Genomic DNA, 17787 nt, shown 5'->3' on the forward strand with positions numbered 1-17787 from the left:
CATACACGACTACTGGAAAAACCATAGCTTTGACTAGATGGACCTTTGCCGTCAAAGTAACGTCTCTGCTTTTTAATACGCTTTCTAGGTTGGTCATAGCTTTTCTTCCAAGGAGCAAGCGTCTTTTAATTTCATGGCTGCAGTCACCATCTGCAGTGATTTTGGAGCCCCAAGAAAATAAACTCTGTCACTGTTTCCATTGTTTCCCCATCTATTTGCCATGAAGTGATGGGACCAGATGCCATGATCTTAGTTTTCCAGAATGTTGAGTTTTAAAAAAGGTTACAATAACCCATTTAAAAACTGGTGTAAAATTGGACCCGATACTCACAAGCCCTGATCTATAAAGAGGGAGGGTATTTAAGCAAATCAGGAGTGACTTAAATGTACACGTCTGGTCCCAACCTCCCGGAGGCAGCTGTTCAGTGAGCGCTCTAACACAGTCATCGCCTGAAATAACCCTGTTGAACTCAAAGTACTTATCTCTCCACTTTGATCTTCTGGGAGTGCCCTCGGTCAGGTTCACGCAAAACACAGACTCTAGGTGAAATGACTCACAGGGCCCCTCTTCGACCGAACTGCTGAGAGACATCCAGGAGGAAGGGTGATTTTTGTGCCCGTGGCAGGCCCACGCCCGTCATGAGGCACGGCTGAGCCTTGAAGGAGGTGGGTCTGACTTCCCAGGGTCCACCACACGCAGGTTGTTTCAGCGCGTTTACCACTGTGTTTGCCCTCCATGGCGGGCGGAATCTGCGGATACAGAAGGGCTGACTGTGGGACCTGAGCACCCCGTGGATTTTGGTACCCACGGCAGGTCTTGGAACCAATTCCTGGCGGATTCTGAGAGACGACCATATAAATCAGCATCCCTTTCAACGCATCATGATGATAGCTTTACGGTGAACGGTGTCGGATTCTTGATCTCCCAAGAAGACGATTTAGCTTCCGGACCAGGGACCAGGCTTGATCACTCAAGAGTTTTTGTGTAGTAGAAGTTTTATTAAAGTATAAAATGGGACAGAGAAAGCTTCCGACACAGACATCAGAAGGGGGATGGAGAGTGCCCACTCACTAGTTTTCAGTTCAGTTCAGTCGCTCAGTTGTGTCCGACTCTGCGACTCCACGGACTGCAGCACGCCAGGCCTCCCTGTCCATCACCAACTCCTGGAGCTTGCTCAAACTCATGTCCATCGAGTCAGTGATGCCATCCAACCATCTTCTGTCATCCCCTTCTCCTCCTGCCTTCAGTCTTTCCCAGCATCAGGGTCTTTTCCAGTGAATCAGCTCTTTGCATTAGGTGGCCAAAGGACTGGAGCTTCAGCTTCAGCATCAGTCCTTCCAATGACCATTCAGGACTGATTTCCTTTAGGATGGACTGGTTGGATTTCCTCGCAGTCCAAGGGACTCTCAAGGGTCTTCTCTAGCATCACAGTTCAAATGCATCAATTCTTTGGTGCTCAGCTTTCTTTATAGTCCAACTCTCACATCCATACATGACTGCTGGAAAAGCCATATCCTTGACTAGATGGAGTGTTACTAGTGTTAACAAGGGAATTATATCTCCTTTCTCATTAATTATTACAATAAATCAAAAGAATGTCTCAAAGTTTGTGAAAACTTTACCAGACCCACTCCCAAAATTTACATTTTAAGATAACAGGATTACCCAGAAGGTTTTCAGGAAGGAGAAACTGTCCTCAAGCAGGAGATGGACTGTTGTTATACAATCCTTAGTCCAGAGTTTAAACTGAGCTGTTTCTTATGTACTCATCAGTTCAGGCTTAAAAAAAAAAACAAACGTTTTATGTGACTCAGACTTTAGGAATGTCAAGGGGAAAAAAAAAAAAGATGTTTGTCCTTTCCTCCTCCTTGAGAATTCCAGGCCCCTATCTTCAGAACCTCGAGAACCCCAGACCCCTTTCTCCTTTTCCTTCTCCATCTCCTCTTCCGGGAGTCCAGACTTCTTATCAAGCTGCCTAGGCATTGGAGTCCGGACTTCTTATAAACCTGCCTAGGCATTGCCTCTCTCAGTGATACCGCCGTGACCAACCAGTCCACAACCATCTATGGGGCCTTGGGAGCTGGCTCCTTGGGTATCACAGCACTGGGATCCCCTGCTGGAGAAAAAAGGACTACCACAAAGGGAGACGGGGACCCTAATGCACTGGGAGAGGCCGTGGCGAACTCCCCAGCTAAGGTCTTCCCAGCTTGCCCAGGCTCCCCGGGGGTGGGGGCTGCAGGGCCTCCGTCCTGCTCCCCCCGCCTCCCCAAGCCCCGGGAGGAGGGCCCATGTTACCTCATTGATGCTGATCTCGGCCTCCACATACTGCAGGCCCTTCTGCAGGATGGAGATGAGGGCGGCCGGCGGCACTAGCGTCCCATTGATGTTGGACTGGCTGATGTGGCTCTCGATACCGAACGTGAACGCCGAGTGGGAAAAACCTGCGGAAACACAGGGGAGGTGGGGTGGGCGGGGTTCCGTGAGGCCTGGACTCGTACGAGGCACCCCTGGGGGGGGTCAGACACGCCTAATGAGGACGGGGCAGTGGGGTGGGGACGTGGTCATAGGACGCCCGGCCTCTCGTGTGGGTGGTGTTCCAGAGACAGATGGCAGACCAAGGTGTGCCTGCATGAATCAGCTGGCAAAACAGCAGAGGCTTTAAAAAAAAAAAAAAAAAAAAGAAAGCAAGAAAGCAGAGGCAGCACATTATTATTATTATTATTATTATTTAAAAAAACTTTTTGGCTACCACAGTTCCCAGACCAGGGATCAAACCCGTGTCCCCCACCCCCCGCTGCTGACTGGGAGCTTGGGAGTCTTAACCACTGGACTGCCAGGGAAGTTTCCCCCTCCCCCCACCCCAACTAACCCTTTCCAGCATCATTAAAAGCAAAATAGAGGCCACAGTCTGCCCCGGGATAGACGTTACAGAAGTCGGACCCCAGGCTCTCTCTGCCTGGGTTCTGCACAGCTCCTTCCAGAAGCTCACGCTGGTGTCTGTCGGCAGGAGCCCCCTCCCAAGCGTTCAGAGCAAATGAAGCTCACCACCAACCATGGGAAAAAACAGAGGCAGTTCTGCACCCATCGAGGGTAACCTTGAGTCGCTTTACTGAACTGGGCATGTTCCTCACCCCCTTGGCTAAGGGCTGAAGGGTCCCCCACATCCTGCAAAGCCCCTGCAGCACCCTCGTCAAATGCCTCTGCACGAACGTGCGGACAACACCAGGCAGGTGAAAGGTGCTCACAGATAAGGCGGGCGCGGAGCTGCTAGGATGAAAGTATGCAGGGAGAAAGATTGACCCGGTGACTACACGTAACAGACGAGGCGCGTTTCAAAGAAGGAGACTGCTGTAACACACGAGGCCCGTGTCAATGAAGGAGGCTGCAGGGCCAGGAAGGAGGTTTTGGGGGCCTGTGAGTGGGTGGGGGGGAATGGTCTGAGGCATAAGTTTCCCCTCTGCTTTGTCACCTGTTTGGCGGGGGGGCGGTCCCAGGCACCCCACCTCCATCACTTATGAACATCTTCCCAACAAGATCGGCTCATCCTATGTGCTGGGATGGGTAGGGGCGTTAGCAGGGAGTCTCACGGGGGAGCCTGCACTCTGCCTCCCCACCTCACATTCCTAGGACACCTCCCTTCATCAGCCGGATGATGGGCCGCCCGCCCCCAGGTCCCCCAGCCTCCATGCGGGTCAACAAATACAGCCAGCCTCTGCAACACACGCAACGGTCAGCAAGATGGCAATGTTGCTCCACGCAAGGAGAGCCCTGTCTGCAAACGTCCCTTTCTCTCCACCCACCCCTCCTCCTCATGGCCTGATTATTAAGAATATATGCAATAGGCACTTGATTCATATTTATTTCCAGAATAATACTGTAGAGCCTGCTATTAACTTCCTGTGTTATTTTTTTACAAGCCGGAACCACCTACTTGGGGCTGTGTAGGAGAGCGCCTTGGAGGCTCTCTCTCCAACACAGGGTCCCTCCGTTCCCACTGCCAGAAGGGCATGAGCCAAAGAAGACCCTTTGCAAATCGGCCTTATGTTTTTCCTTCCGACTTGTTCTGTCTCTGGCCCTCCTTAGCCCTAACCACTCCCACCACAACAGAAACATCCACCCCTGTCTTCACCAACGACCTTATTCTCCGTATCTCCACCGCCACGCAGAGTCTTAATCTCCAAGCTCTCTTACTCAGCTTCTGGCAAGGGTGCACGAGAAGAGCCCCAGGTCAGCGGACAGAGCAGAGCGGGTATAGTCGGCTGAGAGACGCCCCAACCCCACGGACTCCCTTCCTATGTACTCTGGGCCACAGTGGTTTCTGTCTTACACAGCTCTTCCCAGGTAACCATCTGACCCACTGGCTTTTTCCATCTCTTTATTCGTGTCTCCACCAGCAGGTGGGACAGGACGATGGACTGAGAGTCATCTGCTTCCCTCCCGGTATCTTCACAAGGTCCCAAGCAGGACCACGCCCACTGGGGGTAATAACAAGACACCACCCACCAGCCCCACCACGGTGCCCACAATTGACCAGGTCTTGCTTCTAACTGAAGAATGCTTCCTAATTCATGCAAGCCTCTCCACAACCACCTCCCCTCCCTGATGGCTCAGACGGTTAAAGAATCTGCCTGCAACGCGGGAGGACCTGGGTTCGATCCCTGGGTTGGGAAGATCCCCTGGAGAAGGGAAGGGCAACTCACTCCGGTATTCTGGCCTGGAGAATCCCCACAGACAGACAAGCTAACGGGGTCGCAAAGAGTCGGACACGACTGCATGATTTAAGCACGCACAGGACCGCCTGCAGTCTCTCCCATGCACCCTTCCTTTCTTTTATGAATTGGGTCCCGAGATCAACCCTCGGGGTCTGACAGATGCCACGCACTAGCTCCAAGCTCGTGGCTGGACACCCATCTCTCAGCCCACCACAAAATTCCACCTAGAAGCTTCTACGGAGCGTCTACCCAGGGCACAGCGTGGACTGTGGCCAGAGCCCCTGACAGATAACATCTCAGCAACTGACGGAGCAGCGGGCGGAGAGAGGTCAAGCTTCTGGTGTATGTCTTTGTCCGTTCCAGATGCTGTAAGAAAATCCCACAGGCTATGTGGTGTCAGCCACAGACATTTACTTCTCACAGCTCTGAAGGCTAAACTCCAAGATCAAGGCACTGGCACATTCACTGTCTGCTGAGAACCACTTTATGGACCACACAGATGACTACATTTTCCCCGTAACCTCACAAGGTGGAAGGAGCAAGAAAGCTCTTACATGGGCACTAATTGCATTCATGAAGCCCCCATCCGCGGGACCCGACCAACTCCTAAAGACTGAACTTCCAAATATTCCACTGGGGATTGTCGTTCAGCTGCTCAGCTGTGTCCGACCCTGCGAACCCATGGACTGCAGCACGCCAGGCCTCCCTGTCCATCACCAACTCCTGGAGCTTGCTCAACCTCATGTCCATCGAGTCGGTGATGCCATCCAACCATCTCATCATCCTCTGTCGTCCCCTTTTCCTCCTGCCCTCAATGTTTCCTAGCAACAAGGTCTTGTCCACTGAGTCAGCTCTTCACATCAGGTGGCCAAAGCATTGGAGTTTCAGCTTCACCATCAGTCCTTCCAATGAACACCCAGGACTGATCTCCTTTAGGGTGGACTGGTTGGATCTCCTTACAGTCCAAAGGACTCTCAAGAGTCCTCTCCAACACCACAGTTCAAAACCATCAATTCTTTGGTGCTCAGCTTTCTTTACGGTCCAACTCTCACATCCATACATGACTACTGGAAAAACCGTAGCTTTGACTCTACGGACCTGGGTTATGTTTAAACATACGTATTGGGGGAAGGCGTGCAAAATTCCATCTGCAGTCATCTTGGAAGACTGCCATCTCCGGGAAGGATGTTACCCTTGGGGTGGCCCAGCCTCCAACACCATGAGCACCCAGCCCTCCCAATCGGACTCCAGGGCTACTGAGCATATTCACTTGCAGTCTGCCAGTCCTATGGCTTCTGTGCCTTAAGCCTGTTCAGCCTTCCCCCAGCTTTCAGCGCACCCCTTCTTCCACTCAAAGAGACGCGGAGGAACAAAAACCAGGGTATCAGTAGGTAGAGACGGAAACACTCAGAACTTGCTCAGTGGCAGGTGTGGAAGCTGGTGAAAAGGGGCAGAACAGAGAGCTTGGTGGACCCTGGATGACCGATCCACATGACGGTTCAGTGCGAGCACCCTTGGGGTCCACTGGAACAGTCGCTGAAGCCCGCAGACTTGCCCACTACTTAGTAGGAGGCATCCCCGATGAAGCACTCCTCAGGAGGGTTTCTCAACCATGACACGCCTGACATTTGGACCAAACTGCTCTTTGTTGTGAGGAGTGCTATGTCCCAGGCATTACAAGATATTTAGCAGCATCTATGACCTCTACACACTAGATGCTTCTTTTCTGTTTTGGGGTTGGTTGGTTTTCTTTTTGGCTGCCCTGCATGGCATATGGTGCCCTGCCCTGCATGATCTTAGTTCCCAAACCAGGGACTGAACCCACGACAGTGAAAGTGCGGAGTCCTAACCACTGCACCAGTGGGGACGCCTCATAACACACTAGATGTTAGTATTTAGTAGCAAGCCTTCCCCAGTCACGACAACCGAAAATATCTAACCAACCCCACCACAGCAGAGAACCACAGACCCACAGGAACCACACCCCCTAAGTGACACACTCCTCAGGTCTACACCACGCCCACTTCTGGTTCATTTATAAACACCATGGGTGGATTCCTGCCACTCAAAAGCAAGTCAGAGAATCCAGGTTAACACACAGTAATGGGGGGATAGCCAGGTGAAGTCAGAGCATTTCTGAGGAGAAAAAAGGGTATAATCACAATAAGATGGGAAAGGTGCTTAGTCGCTCAGTCGTGTCTGACTCTTCGTGACCCCGTGGACTGTAGCCCGCCAGGCTCCTTTGTCCATGGGATTCTCCAGGAAAGAATACTGGAGTGGGTTGCCATGCCCTCCTTCAGGGGATCTTCCCAACCCAGGGATCAAACCCAGGTCTCCTGCATTACAGGCGGATTCTTTACTGTCTAATCCACCAAGGGAAAGTTGGATTTTATACTACATTTTTTATAAAGCACAGTAAGACCATCAAGAGTTAAGTATATACCCATCTGTTCACTGCAGCACTAGGCACAATAGTCAAGACATGCAAACAACCTAGATGTCCATCAACAGATGAACAGATAAAGAAGACACAGTACATATAGAAAATGGAATATTACTGAGCCATGAAAAAGAATGAATCAATGCCACTCGCAGCAACGTGGATGGAACTAGACATTATCATGTTAAGTGAAGTGAGTCAGACAGAGAAAGACAAAAACCAAATGATATGACTTATATATGGAATCTTTATAAAAAAAGAAAAGCACTAATGAACTTATTTACCAAACAGAAACAGGCACCTAGACTTAGCAAACAAACTTATGGTTACTAAAAGGGAAGGTAGGGAAGGGATATGGGATGAACAGATATACACTCCCATACAGAGAACAGATAACCAACAAGGACCAAACGCACTGCACAGGGAACTATAGTCAACACCATGCAATAACCTATAAGGTAACAGAAGTTTAAAAAGCATATAAATACATACATTGATGGGGCTTCCCTGGTGGCTCAGCTGGTACAGAAGCTGCCTGCAAAAATGTAGCATAAAATCCAACTTTCCCTTGGTGGATTAGACAGTAAAGAATCCGCCTGTCATGCAGGAGACCTGGGTTCGATCCCTGGGTTGGGAAGATCCCCTGGAGAAGGGAAAGGTTAACCCACTCCAGTATTCTGGCCTGGAGAATCCCATAGTCCATGGGGTCGAAAAGAGTTGGACACAACTGAGCGACTTTCACTTTCACTGGCTCAACACCCGAAACGAACACATATTGTAGATCAACTAAACTTCAATTAAAAACATTAAAAAAAAAAAAAAAAGATCTTGAAGAGCAATGTTCCTCCCATTTGGGGTGAAAGGTGCTAGTTTCATGAGAGAAAAGCAAGGTGTGCATGGACGTGCCTCACCCACTAGGCAACCCAAACAGATTAAAAACGAAGCACATGTTTTGTTTCCTGCTAAACCACTAAGCCGGACCTCTTTCACAAATGGCCTCCCAGACCATTCGAGCTGTGCAGTGAACCGTCCTGCCCAATTAATGTCGGCCTGATTCATCAGCAGAACCTGCTAAAGAATCACTCACTGGCCCTTGGAAACACTGCTTATTCAGCGGAGAAAGGCAGATACGTAATATTTGGGCAGCTGTGTAGACAGTGTTTCCCCTTCAGCTGAAACAAAGGCACCTGGGCTGGGAAGATCCCCTGGAGAAGGGAACGGCTACCCACTCCAGTCTTCTGGCCTGGAGAATCCCGTGGGCTGTATAGTCCATGGGGTTGCAAAGAACTGGACACGACTGAGCGTGCCCAACTCTTAACAGTAAAGGCAGCATTGAAGGCATTTGTTTGAGGCACTAAATGCAGAGTGTTTATTGAGGACTTCATAGACTTGATACTGGGAATACTGACAGCTATCCAAAGCCAGCGGGCATGACATGAAAATTGTCTAGACCATGGATATGCAGCCCAGGGCCCATGCTGCCTGTGTTTATATATCAAAGTTTTACTGGAGTAGTCATTGCCCATGAGCTGATATGCTATCTGTGGTCGCTTTCACACTGCGATGGCAGAGCTGAGTAGACGCAAGAGATACATCATGGGCCGCAACTGAAAGTACAAGTGTTCGTTGCCCGCCAGGCTCCTCTGTCCATGGGGATTCTCCAGGCAAGAATGCGGGAGTTGGTTGCCATGCCCTCCTCCAGATGGGTCACAAAGTCAAAACTATTTAAGATATGCTCCTTTATAGGAAAAGTGCGCCAACTTGACTATTATGTGTATATTGTAAATACACACTTTTACATGTGTCTGTGTGTTCAGTAGCTTAGTTGTGTCCACCTCTCTGGGACCCCATGGACTGTAGCCCGCTAGGCTCCTCTGTCCATGGGATTCTCCAGGCAAGAATACTGGAGTGGGTTGCCATTTCCTCCTCCAGGGTATCATCCTGACCCAAGGATTGAACCCGGGTCTCTGGCATCTCCTACACTGGCAGGGGGATTCTTTACCAACTGTGCCACCTGGGAAGCCCATATATACACGTATCTGTGTACACATGTATGTATATATATGTGGTAAAGAAAAGAAAGAAAGTGAAGTCACTCAGTCGTGTCTGACTCTTTGTGACCCCATGGACCACAGCCCACTAGGCTCCTGCCTCCATGAATTTTCTAGGCAAGAATACTGGAGTGGGTTGCCATTTATATATGTGTACCCACAGACACATGTGCATGTATATATATGTGGACCCGCAGACACAGATCACACAAAAGCAGCTGTCACGGTCTCCCCTGTATCTGTTCTTCATTGCTTACTGCTATGGACTAAATGCCTGTCTCCCAATGTTCATGCACTGGAAACCCACTCCCTCAGGTGGTGGTGTCCAGGAGGTGATCAGGATGCGAGGGTGGGGTCCTCACGAATGGGGTTAGTGTCCAAACATCGACACGGGCACGCAGGTCATGACTGTTACCCTGCAGGACGATGTACGACTTTTTCCCCACAACACCTTCCTGGCCTTTCAGCAGCCCCCACCGACTCTGCCGGCACCTGCGAATCCCCATCCTCCGTAACGGTGAGAAATGAAGTGTTCGGGTGCATGAGCCACTGGGTCTGCAGCCTTTTGTCACAGCAGCCGGAAAGGCCCTGAGACGCGCCTTCTGCTCGGAGTGATTGACAAGGTGACGGTACTAGTAGCCGCCGTTCACTGAGGGCTTCCCTAAGTGTCAGCCGGCAGCATCAGAGCTTTCTAGGTGCTAGTCGACGGGACCCAAGACCGTCACAGTAACCTGGGCTGGTCGGACACAAGGAACTGAGGACTCACTCTCCTTCTCAAAAGCAGTGAAGAGGCTGCAGACCCGAGTGTGGCCTTGGAAGCCTCTCATTTCCTGCGTTAAGAAGCTGGGCCATCTCTCACTAGACCTCGCCAGGCCGCCTTTGCGAGAAGCATATATACCACTTTGCCGCAGGACACCTCTATTTAAGGGTCTGTTCCCTTGGTCTAGAACAGCAGTTTGTGCTTGTGAAGTGTGGGCACTTCTGTCGGCCAGAGGAGGACATGGGCAACACCTGGAAATATTTTTGCTTGTCACCAGAGGGTGTGTGTTGCTATTTGGTCCCTAAGTCTTTGAACAACATTCCACATGTTTGCTACCGTTTATTTTTATTACGAAGGGGGCGACAGAGGATGAGGTAGCTGGATGGCATCATCGACTCAATGGACATGAGTCTGGGCAAGCTCCGGGAGATGGTGATGGACAGGGAAGCCTGGCACACTGCAGTCCGTGGGGTCGCAGAGAGTCGGACACGACTAAGCAACTGAACAACAACTTTTTATTCATGGAGAGAACAAATTTCACCAGCCTAGGCCTGCCCTCGTTGGCTTCCTTCTCTGACCAACAAACAGGTGGCATTAGGTGATTGCCAAGGTCCCTTTCAATTCTAAAATTCTATAGAGAGGAAGGAGTGACCTCACTGTCCCAATCGAATCCACGTGATTTTGATTTATGGACATGAGTGAGTGACGACACGCAGACATTAAGGCCACCGAGAGAAGAACCCATGACTTACTTGCAGTTCCCGTGGGAAGGGGCCACGCCACGCTGCCAGGGCTACAAGAACCCTTATCGCATCAGGGCCCACATCGCAGAGAAAAAGAGAGGAACTGAGACTACAGTTTTATGGGAACGAGGCTGAGAGAGCAGCTCGGTGGGAATGCTTCCTGCTGGACAGACGACACAGAGCCTGTGTGCTTGTTAGGTCTGTAACATGACTTTCACGGGAGCCACCTCTGAGAGAGAGAGAGAGAACCCACCAGCTCTGGCCATCAGTCCAACGCTACAATCAATGAATGCCAAGCAGCCCCTGGTTAGCATGCTCATCCATTCCAACTGGCTATGTGGATGGAAGACCAGTTCAAAAATCACTGCAGATGGTGACTGCAGCCATGAAATGAAAAGACGCTTGCTCCTTGCAGAAAAGCCATGACAAACCTAGACAGCATATGAAAAACCAGAGACAGTACTTTGCCAACAAAGGTCCGTCTAGTCAAGGCTATGGTTTTTCCAGCAGTCGTGTATGGATGTGAGAGTTGGACCATAAAGAAAGCTGAGCGCCGAAGAATTGATGGTTTTGAACTGTGGTGTTGGAGAAGGCTCTTTTGAGAGTCTCTTGGACTGCAAGGAGATCCAACCAGTCCATGCCTAAGGGAGATCAGTCCTGGGTGTTCACTGGAAGGACTGATGCTGAAGCTGAAACTCCAATCCTTTGGCCACCTGATGCGAAAAGCTGACTCATTGGAAAAGACCCTGATGCTGGGAAACATTGAGGGCAGGAGGAGAAGGGGACGACAGAGGATGAGATGGTTGGATGGCATCCCCGACTCAATGGACATGGGTTTGAGTAAACTCCGGGAGATGGTGATGGACAGGGAAGCCTGGCGTGCTGCAGTCCATGGGGTCGCAAAGAGTCGGACACAACTGAGTGAATGAAGAAGAAATAAACGGGGATGGTACCCGACAATGGGACCATTTTTGGAAACACAAGTGTGGACTGCGAAGGTCTATGCAGTGCTTCCTTGTTTCTGGAACATCCCTGGACACAAAGCAGGCAGGATGCTGGAGTGGGTTACCATTTCTTCCTCCAGGGGATCTTCGCGACCCAGGGATCGAATCCAAGACTCCTACACTAGCAGGTAGATTCTTTACCACTGAGCCCAGTTAAGTGCTGAACCACTGAAGTTGCTCAGTCGTGTCCGACTCTTTGGGACCCCATGGACTATAGCCTACCAGGCTCCTTCATCCATGGAATTTTCCAGGCAAGACTACTGGAGTGGGTTGCCATTTCCTTCTCCAGGGGATCTTCCCAACCCAGGGATCGAACCCAGGTCTCCCGCATTACAGGTAGACGCTTTACCGTCTGAGCCACCAAGGAAGCCCAGTTAAGTGGCAGCTGGGTCCAGTAAATCAAAGAGAGGAACACACACGCGCGCGTGCACACACACACACACACACACACACACACACACACACACTCACTCTCTCTCTGAGAAGCTGTAAACTAGGCAAGGTGGGAGAATAAGATACCATCCCCTCATCTTTGGGGGCTAATTTATCATCAGTTCACTTCTTTTTGGGTGTGATGGATTCGTCTCGCCAGAGGATTACCTTTTCTGCCCGGGGAAGTCACACAAAACCGCTAACCCCAGTTTCATTCATGGTCAAAAGCACAAACATTCGCTGTTGTTTTTGACTCTGCAATCTGCAAGCACTGCACACAGGCACGTCAACTTTACGTTTCAATGTCTGTATCTAAACCACCCCCCACCCCGCCGCCCACCCCAGCCCCCACTTTCTGTCCTAATTTTCTACTATCTTGCTGGAGAAAAACTTGAGCACGGGCAGGCTGCTCTCAAGAGCTGCAGACCTATTCCCGCTGACCTGCCGCAACGTGGAATTTGGTGTAAAATGGAACTGCTTGGAAGGCGCCCAAAAGAAATAGCAGGAGGACCTTGTTAAAAATAGGGTTTCACTTCTAACATCTGGCCTGGACCCCAGGGGTGGCGGCTGAGTGCGGACCTGCCAAGACGTTTAATATCCCCCAAACCTGGGAGGGCTCCAGGAGGAGAAGGCATTAGTCAGGTTATAAATGCAGGGTGCTATTTCCTCCCGGGGCTGACAAACCGTGAGGGGAGGCAGCTCGCCCACGAGGGGCATCGGGGCACGCTCCCCCAGACCCCAGCCCTGGCTTCCAGCCGCCATGCAGAGAAGCAAGGTTTGGAGCCAGCCCCTTTTGGCCCCATCACCCCCAACAGCCCTTGAACCCTCATAAAGTTTGGACTCACTACTTTGTTAATTGGGGAATTCGACCACGACCGCCAACACGGAGATTTACGATGGATGACACCATTAAAAATTACAATAATAAAACACACACACACAGGACTCAGGGGGAGGAGAAGGAGGGAAAGCAGTTTGGAAGAGAGGGGAAACAGTCACATCACTAGATGCTTGATGCAACTGCTGTTCTTACCTGGGGGTAATTTCCTCCAGTCCCTCTTACCTTTGTAAATTGATTTTTTTACACGTTTAATTCTTGTGGTCCTAGAATTTGACACCCCAGTTCTTTCTTACCTAATACAGTATCAGCACTTCTCCCAGTGACTCATTAGTCTTGGCCACCACTCTGCCTGAGGCTTCCTTCCCTGGTGGCTGAAGATGGTAAAGAGTCTGCCTCCAAGGCAGGAGACGCGGGTTCGATCCCTGGGTCGGGAAGATCCTAGAGGTGGACACGGCAACCCTCTCCAGTCATCCTGCCTGGAGAATCCCACGGAGAGAGGAAGCCTGGTGGGTTTATAGTCTGTGGGGTCGCAGAGAGTCAGTCGGACACAACTGAAGCGACTTAGCACCCACACCATCCTGGTGGAGTCTCAGTTTTCACTGAGAGTCACCTCTGATGTGCACAGTTTTCAGATTTAATTTTCAAAAACTAGCCAATGGGCTTCCCATTGGGCACCCTGGCCTTCACCTGCTGCCCATGACCCAGCGTCCCTGTACTTCCTTCCCCTTCCTCCCATCCTGTATTCTTTGTCCCTCTCGCCAAGATGCTTCTTCACCCCTAAATGATGTAACCGGCTTTTGCTGAGCCTCGGGACATTAACGCGGGCTCTTGATTTTGCTTGAAATGCTCTGCTTCCTTTTTTCCCTGAAGAGTTCTAGTTCAAATGCCTCCTTCTGTCTGCACCCCTCGCGTGCTCCTCTATGAACACTGCCAACCTCACGTTTAGCTGCCCCTGTGTCAAGACGCCTGGTTAATTCCCTAGGTGGAGAGAAAAAGACTTCCTCCTCTCACATGTCTCCTTCCAACCCTAGCACTAGGGCAGTGCTCAACAGGGCCAGCGAGAGACATTTGGTAGAGCTGGAAATCCTGACGACTGCTTAATCCCAGCACATCAGATTCCCGGAGAGTGCCTGTACCTCTCTGATGGTACCTGAAACAATTTTACAAAGCATGGGGGCAGATATTTTAAAATCTCACAATTATTTTTTTTTTAATTGTGCATTATGGAAACACAATAGTAGATGTATTTGAAAATTTAGTGAAAAGTTAACTGCTTCAATTTAAGGAAAAATGTTAGTAAATATTAACAAAGTACTTTTAGGTGTATGTAAATATGGCAAAATGATGTCTCTGGTACAAGAGAACCAAGGATGGGAAATACGTGCAGAGACAAGGAAGGGCTACAGACATGTTCAAAGGACAAGGAAGTAGTAAATACTCAGGATACAAACACCGCGTCCATGTTCCCTGGACAGGAAGAAACATACATACTCCATTAGCAGTCTCAAGACAGGAGTCTGCAAGTTGTATCCTCTGGGCCAAATCTGGCCCCTGGCTTGCTGTTATAAATAAAGTTTTATTGAAACACAACTACTCTCAATGGTCTGTGTAATTTTGACGGCTGCTTTTGGACTACAAAGACAGAAATGACTGGTTGCGATAGAGACCAAAACAATACCTTTTAAAAAGAAAGATTCTGCCAACTAATCCAGGGGAGAGACCCGAATTATGGGACTACAGGTCCTTAGGAAAGCAATTTTAGATCCCTCGGTTTGATGAGGCCAGTATAACCCTAAGAAGCAAAACCTATTGAGACTATTAGAAAAGGAACATCACTGCCTACCTTCCCTTGGTAAAATGGACATGAATGTAACAGACAGAGGATTAACAAAACTGAATTCAGTGACATATAAAGAGAACAAAATGTCCAGGCCATGTGGGGTTTATTTCAGCAGTGTAGATTTAATGCTGAAAAAGAAATCAACCATCTCACCATGTTAAGAGCGAAGAAAAATCATTTAAGTGGAAGATTCTGGAGCCAGAGGCTCTTAGCTCTATGAATTCACAGCTCTAGACTCTATGACTCCCTGGCAGTGTGACCTGGACAAGCCGCTATCTTCTCAAAGCTTTGGGTCGCTCGCCTGTCAACGATGGAGGCAGCTGTCTCTCTGCTTCTTGAAAACAAAATCAAAGTCTTAGTCGCTCAGTCACGTCCAACTCTTTGCAACCCCATGGACTGTAGCCTGCCAGGCTCCTCTGTCCATGAGATTCTCCAGGCAAGAATACTGGAGTGAGTTGTGATTCCCTCCTCCAGGGGATCTTCCTGACCCAGGGATCAAACCTGGGTCTCCTGCATTGCAGACAGACTCTTTTTTTTTATCGTCTGAGCCACCAGGGAAGCCCCATCTCCATCTTAGGGGGAAACAGTCTGACTGATCAAGAACTGAGCATCACGCCTGACACACAGCTCATGCTCAATAAATGGGAGCTACGGTCACTCAGGCAAAACAGTGGAACAGACGGAAACCCTGACAAGATTCAGGGCGTGCCTGGCTGACGGAGAGGCGAGGATGAGAGCAGGAGGGCGTGGAGGCAGTCGGGAAGATACCATGAAAGAGAAACACACGACAGTGACTCTGACATTTTTCACGTAAAACCTGGAGGAGGTTACGGGGTCAGAGGAAGCTCTTCTTTGCAGGGGAGGCATAGTGGTCAGGAAATGGCAATGCTCTCTGTGTGGGATAATGCTGAAGAACCCTTGGGAAATACACAATGAACACAGCAGTACAGAAAGCAACGGAGAGGCTGGCGGCAGCCCCCCCAGACTGGGGGATCTGAGGAGAGGCTGGTTGAGAGACCCACCCCCCTCCACCCCAAACTGGGGGATGAGACGTGAGTTAGGGGCAGAAACCTAGACTTGTAGAAAAGAGCAGCCCACTGTCCGTAGACCTGGACACAGGAGGGAAAGAAAAAATGATGTCACTCTGGGGAGAGTGGCATTTTAGACGTGGACGGAGGAGACCTCACTAGGGCTACAGACAGAAACCCAGGAGAAAAGGGACAGTGTTGTGTCTGACAGTCCAGATGACCAGCTCGCTGAGTCTGGAAGGAAGAAAGGGAACTGCGACTGGCAGAATGAAGTACATCAAAGCTGGACACTTTGAAGGTCACATTAGAATTTCAGAGCAGCCAGATCTTAAATGTGATGGTGTATGAACTTTGGAAAACAGGCACCGTGGTAAGCGCGGTAATTCACCTCAGTTAAAAAAGGAAACGGGAACCATCTGAGGCTTTTTCATACCGTCCCTACCCTTTAAAGGAAGAAGCAATGGCCTAAGAAGCCTTAAGGACTTCTTCAATGGCACCCAGCCTTTCTCCCATGGCAGTACCCACGGAAACGATTTGGCTGTATTGAGCAAGACACACCTTGAAACAAGTGTAACTTACATGCAGGCTTCCCAGGTGGCTCAGTGGTAAAAAATCCACCTGCCAAGGCAGAAGACCCAGGAGACGCGGGTTCCATCCCCGGGTAGGGAAGATTCCCTGCAGAAGGAAGTGGCAACCCACTCCAGTATTCTCTCCCGAAAAATCCCATGGACAGAGGAGCCTGAGGAGGGCTACAGTCCACGGGGTCGCGAAAGAATCAGACGTGGCTGGGAGACTAAACGACAACAACTTATACTCGGCCCATTTTCAAATGCTTTTCTAGCGAATTGCTTTCTCCCCATTCTCTGACAAGTAAAGCAGCACAGGAATGGCAAACCCTGAATCTGAGCTTTTAATGCACAAACGGCGGAGCGCAGCAAACTCAGAAAAGATGGCACAACCACAGCGCAGGGGAAACCGGGATGCCTGTGAACTTCGGGGACGGTCCAAGAGCAACTTCTGCACGGTTCCATTCTGCTACGCTTCAGTGGGTTATCATCACACCCAAAGGGGTAGGGAGACACTCTTTTTTTGAATGAAGAGGAGCTCGTTGGCAATAGGCACCACTGGAAGAAGGCTTTGGGATGAGATGACCCCCACACAGTGCAGGGTCTTTCCAAAGCCCTAAGGGGAGATTGGTTCTGCAAAGGAAGCGTGGGCAAAGCTTTGCTGCGGGAGGCGTGTGCAACCCTGCCTCCACAAAGCTCTCCCGGGGGGTGCTTTATGCTTTTCTATGTGAGAGGCGTGGGTATCACGTTCTCCAGGTACTTACCCGCCCCTACACTCTTTACAGTGAGTTTTCAAACGTGAGGTAAAAACACCCAAGTGCATACGTGATCGATACACAACCACAACCGCAGGAGTCCACTTGGGGGGGGGGGGGTCGGGGCTGGGTGGACAGCCTGGGTCTGCTCAGGTGCTCCCGCGCCCTCGACAGGAGCGGCAGCTCCACATGAAAGCCTGGATGGCAAAGCTCGGGTGGCTAGCAACTCAGCCCCTTTGCCATCAGACATGCTGCTGGGAGAACCAGGTGTCATCACATTGCTCAGCCAGGAGGGGACACCTACAAGTCTGTGCCCAGTTCTCCTGGACTGGATGGACCCCATGCACCTTTGCCCTTAGCTGACTGTAACCTGTCTCTTTTTCATTTGGGAGGGGGGTGGTTTTCCCAGGTGCTGCTAGGGGTAAAGAACCATCCTGCCAATGCAGGAGACTTAAGAGATGCGGGTTTGATCCCTGGGTTGGGTAGATCCCCTGGAGGAGGGCAGGGCAGCCCACTCCTGGAGAATTCTTGCCTGAAGAATCTCCCCTGTCCATAGGGTCGCCAGAGTCGTCAAGAGTCACTTGAAGTGACGTGGCATGCACGTACGGATTACA

General features: G+C 50.4%; 1 protein-coding gene across 2 annotated transcripts in view; it reads right to left on the reverse strand.

Annotated features, from left to right (window-relative positions):
• Nucleotides 1–17787, reverse strand: part of TBL1X (transducin beta like 1 X-linked) — a 238856-nt gene that overhangs the window by 28583 nt on the left and 192486 nt on the right. For both annotated transcript variants that reach the window (XM_043896661.1, XM_043896660.1), the window contains one exon: nt 2297–2442. In XM_043896661.1, the coding sequence (XP_043752596.1) occupies nt 2297–2442 (146 nt within the window). The remainder of the gene's footprint in view (nt 1–2296; nt 2443–17787) is intronic.

This window comes from Cervus elaphus, chromosome X (assembly GCF_910594005.1).
Source record: "Cervus elaphus chromosome X, mCerEla1.1, whole genome shotgun sequence".
Classification (NCBI taxonomy): domain Eukaryota; kingdom Metazoa; phylum Chordata; class Mammalia; order Artiodactyla; family Cervidae; genus Cervus; species Cervus elaphus.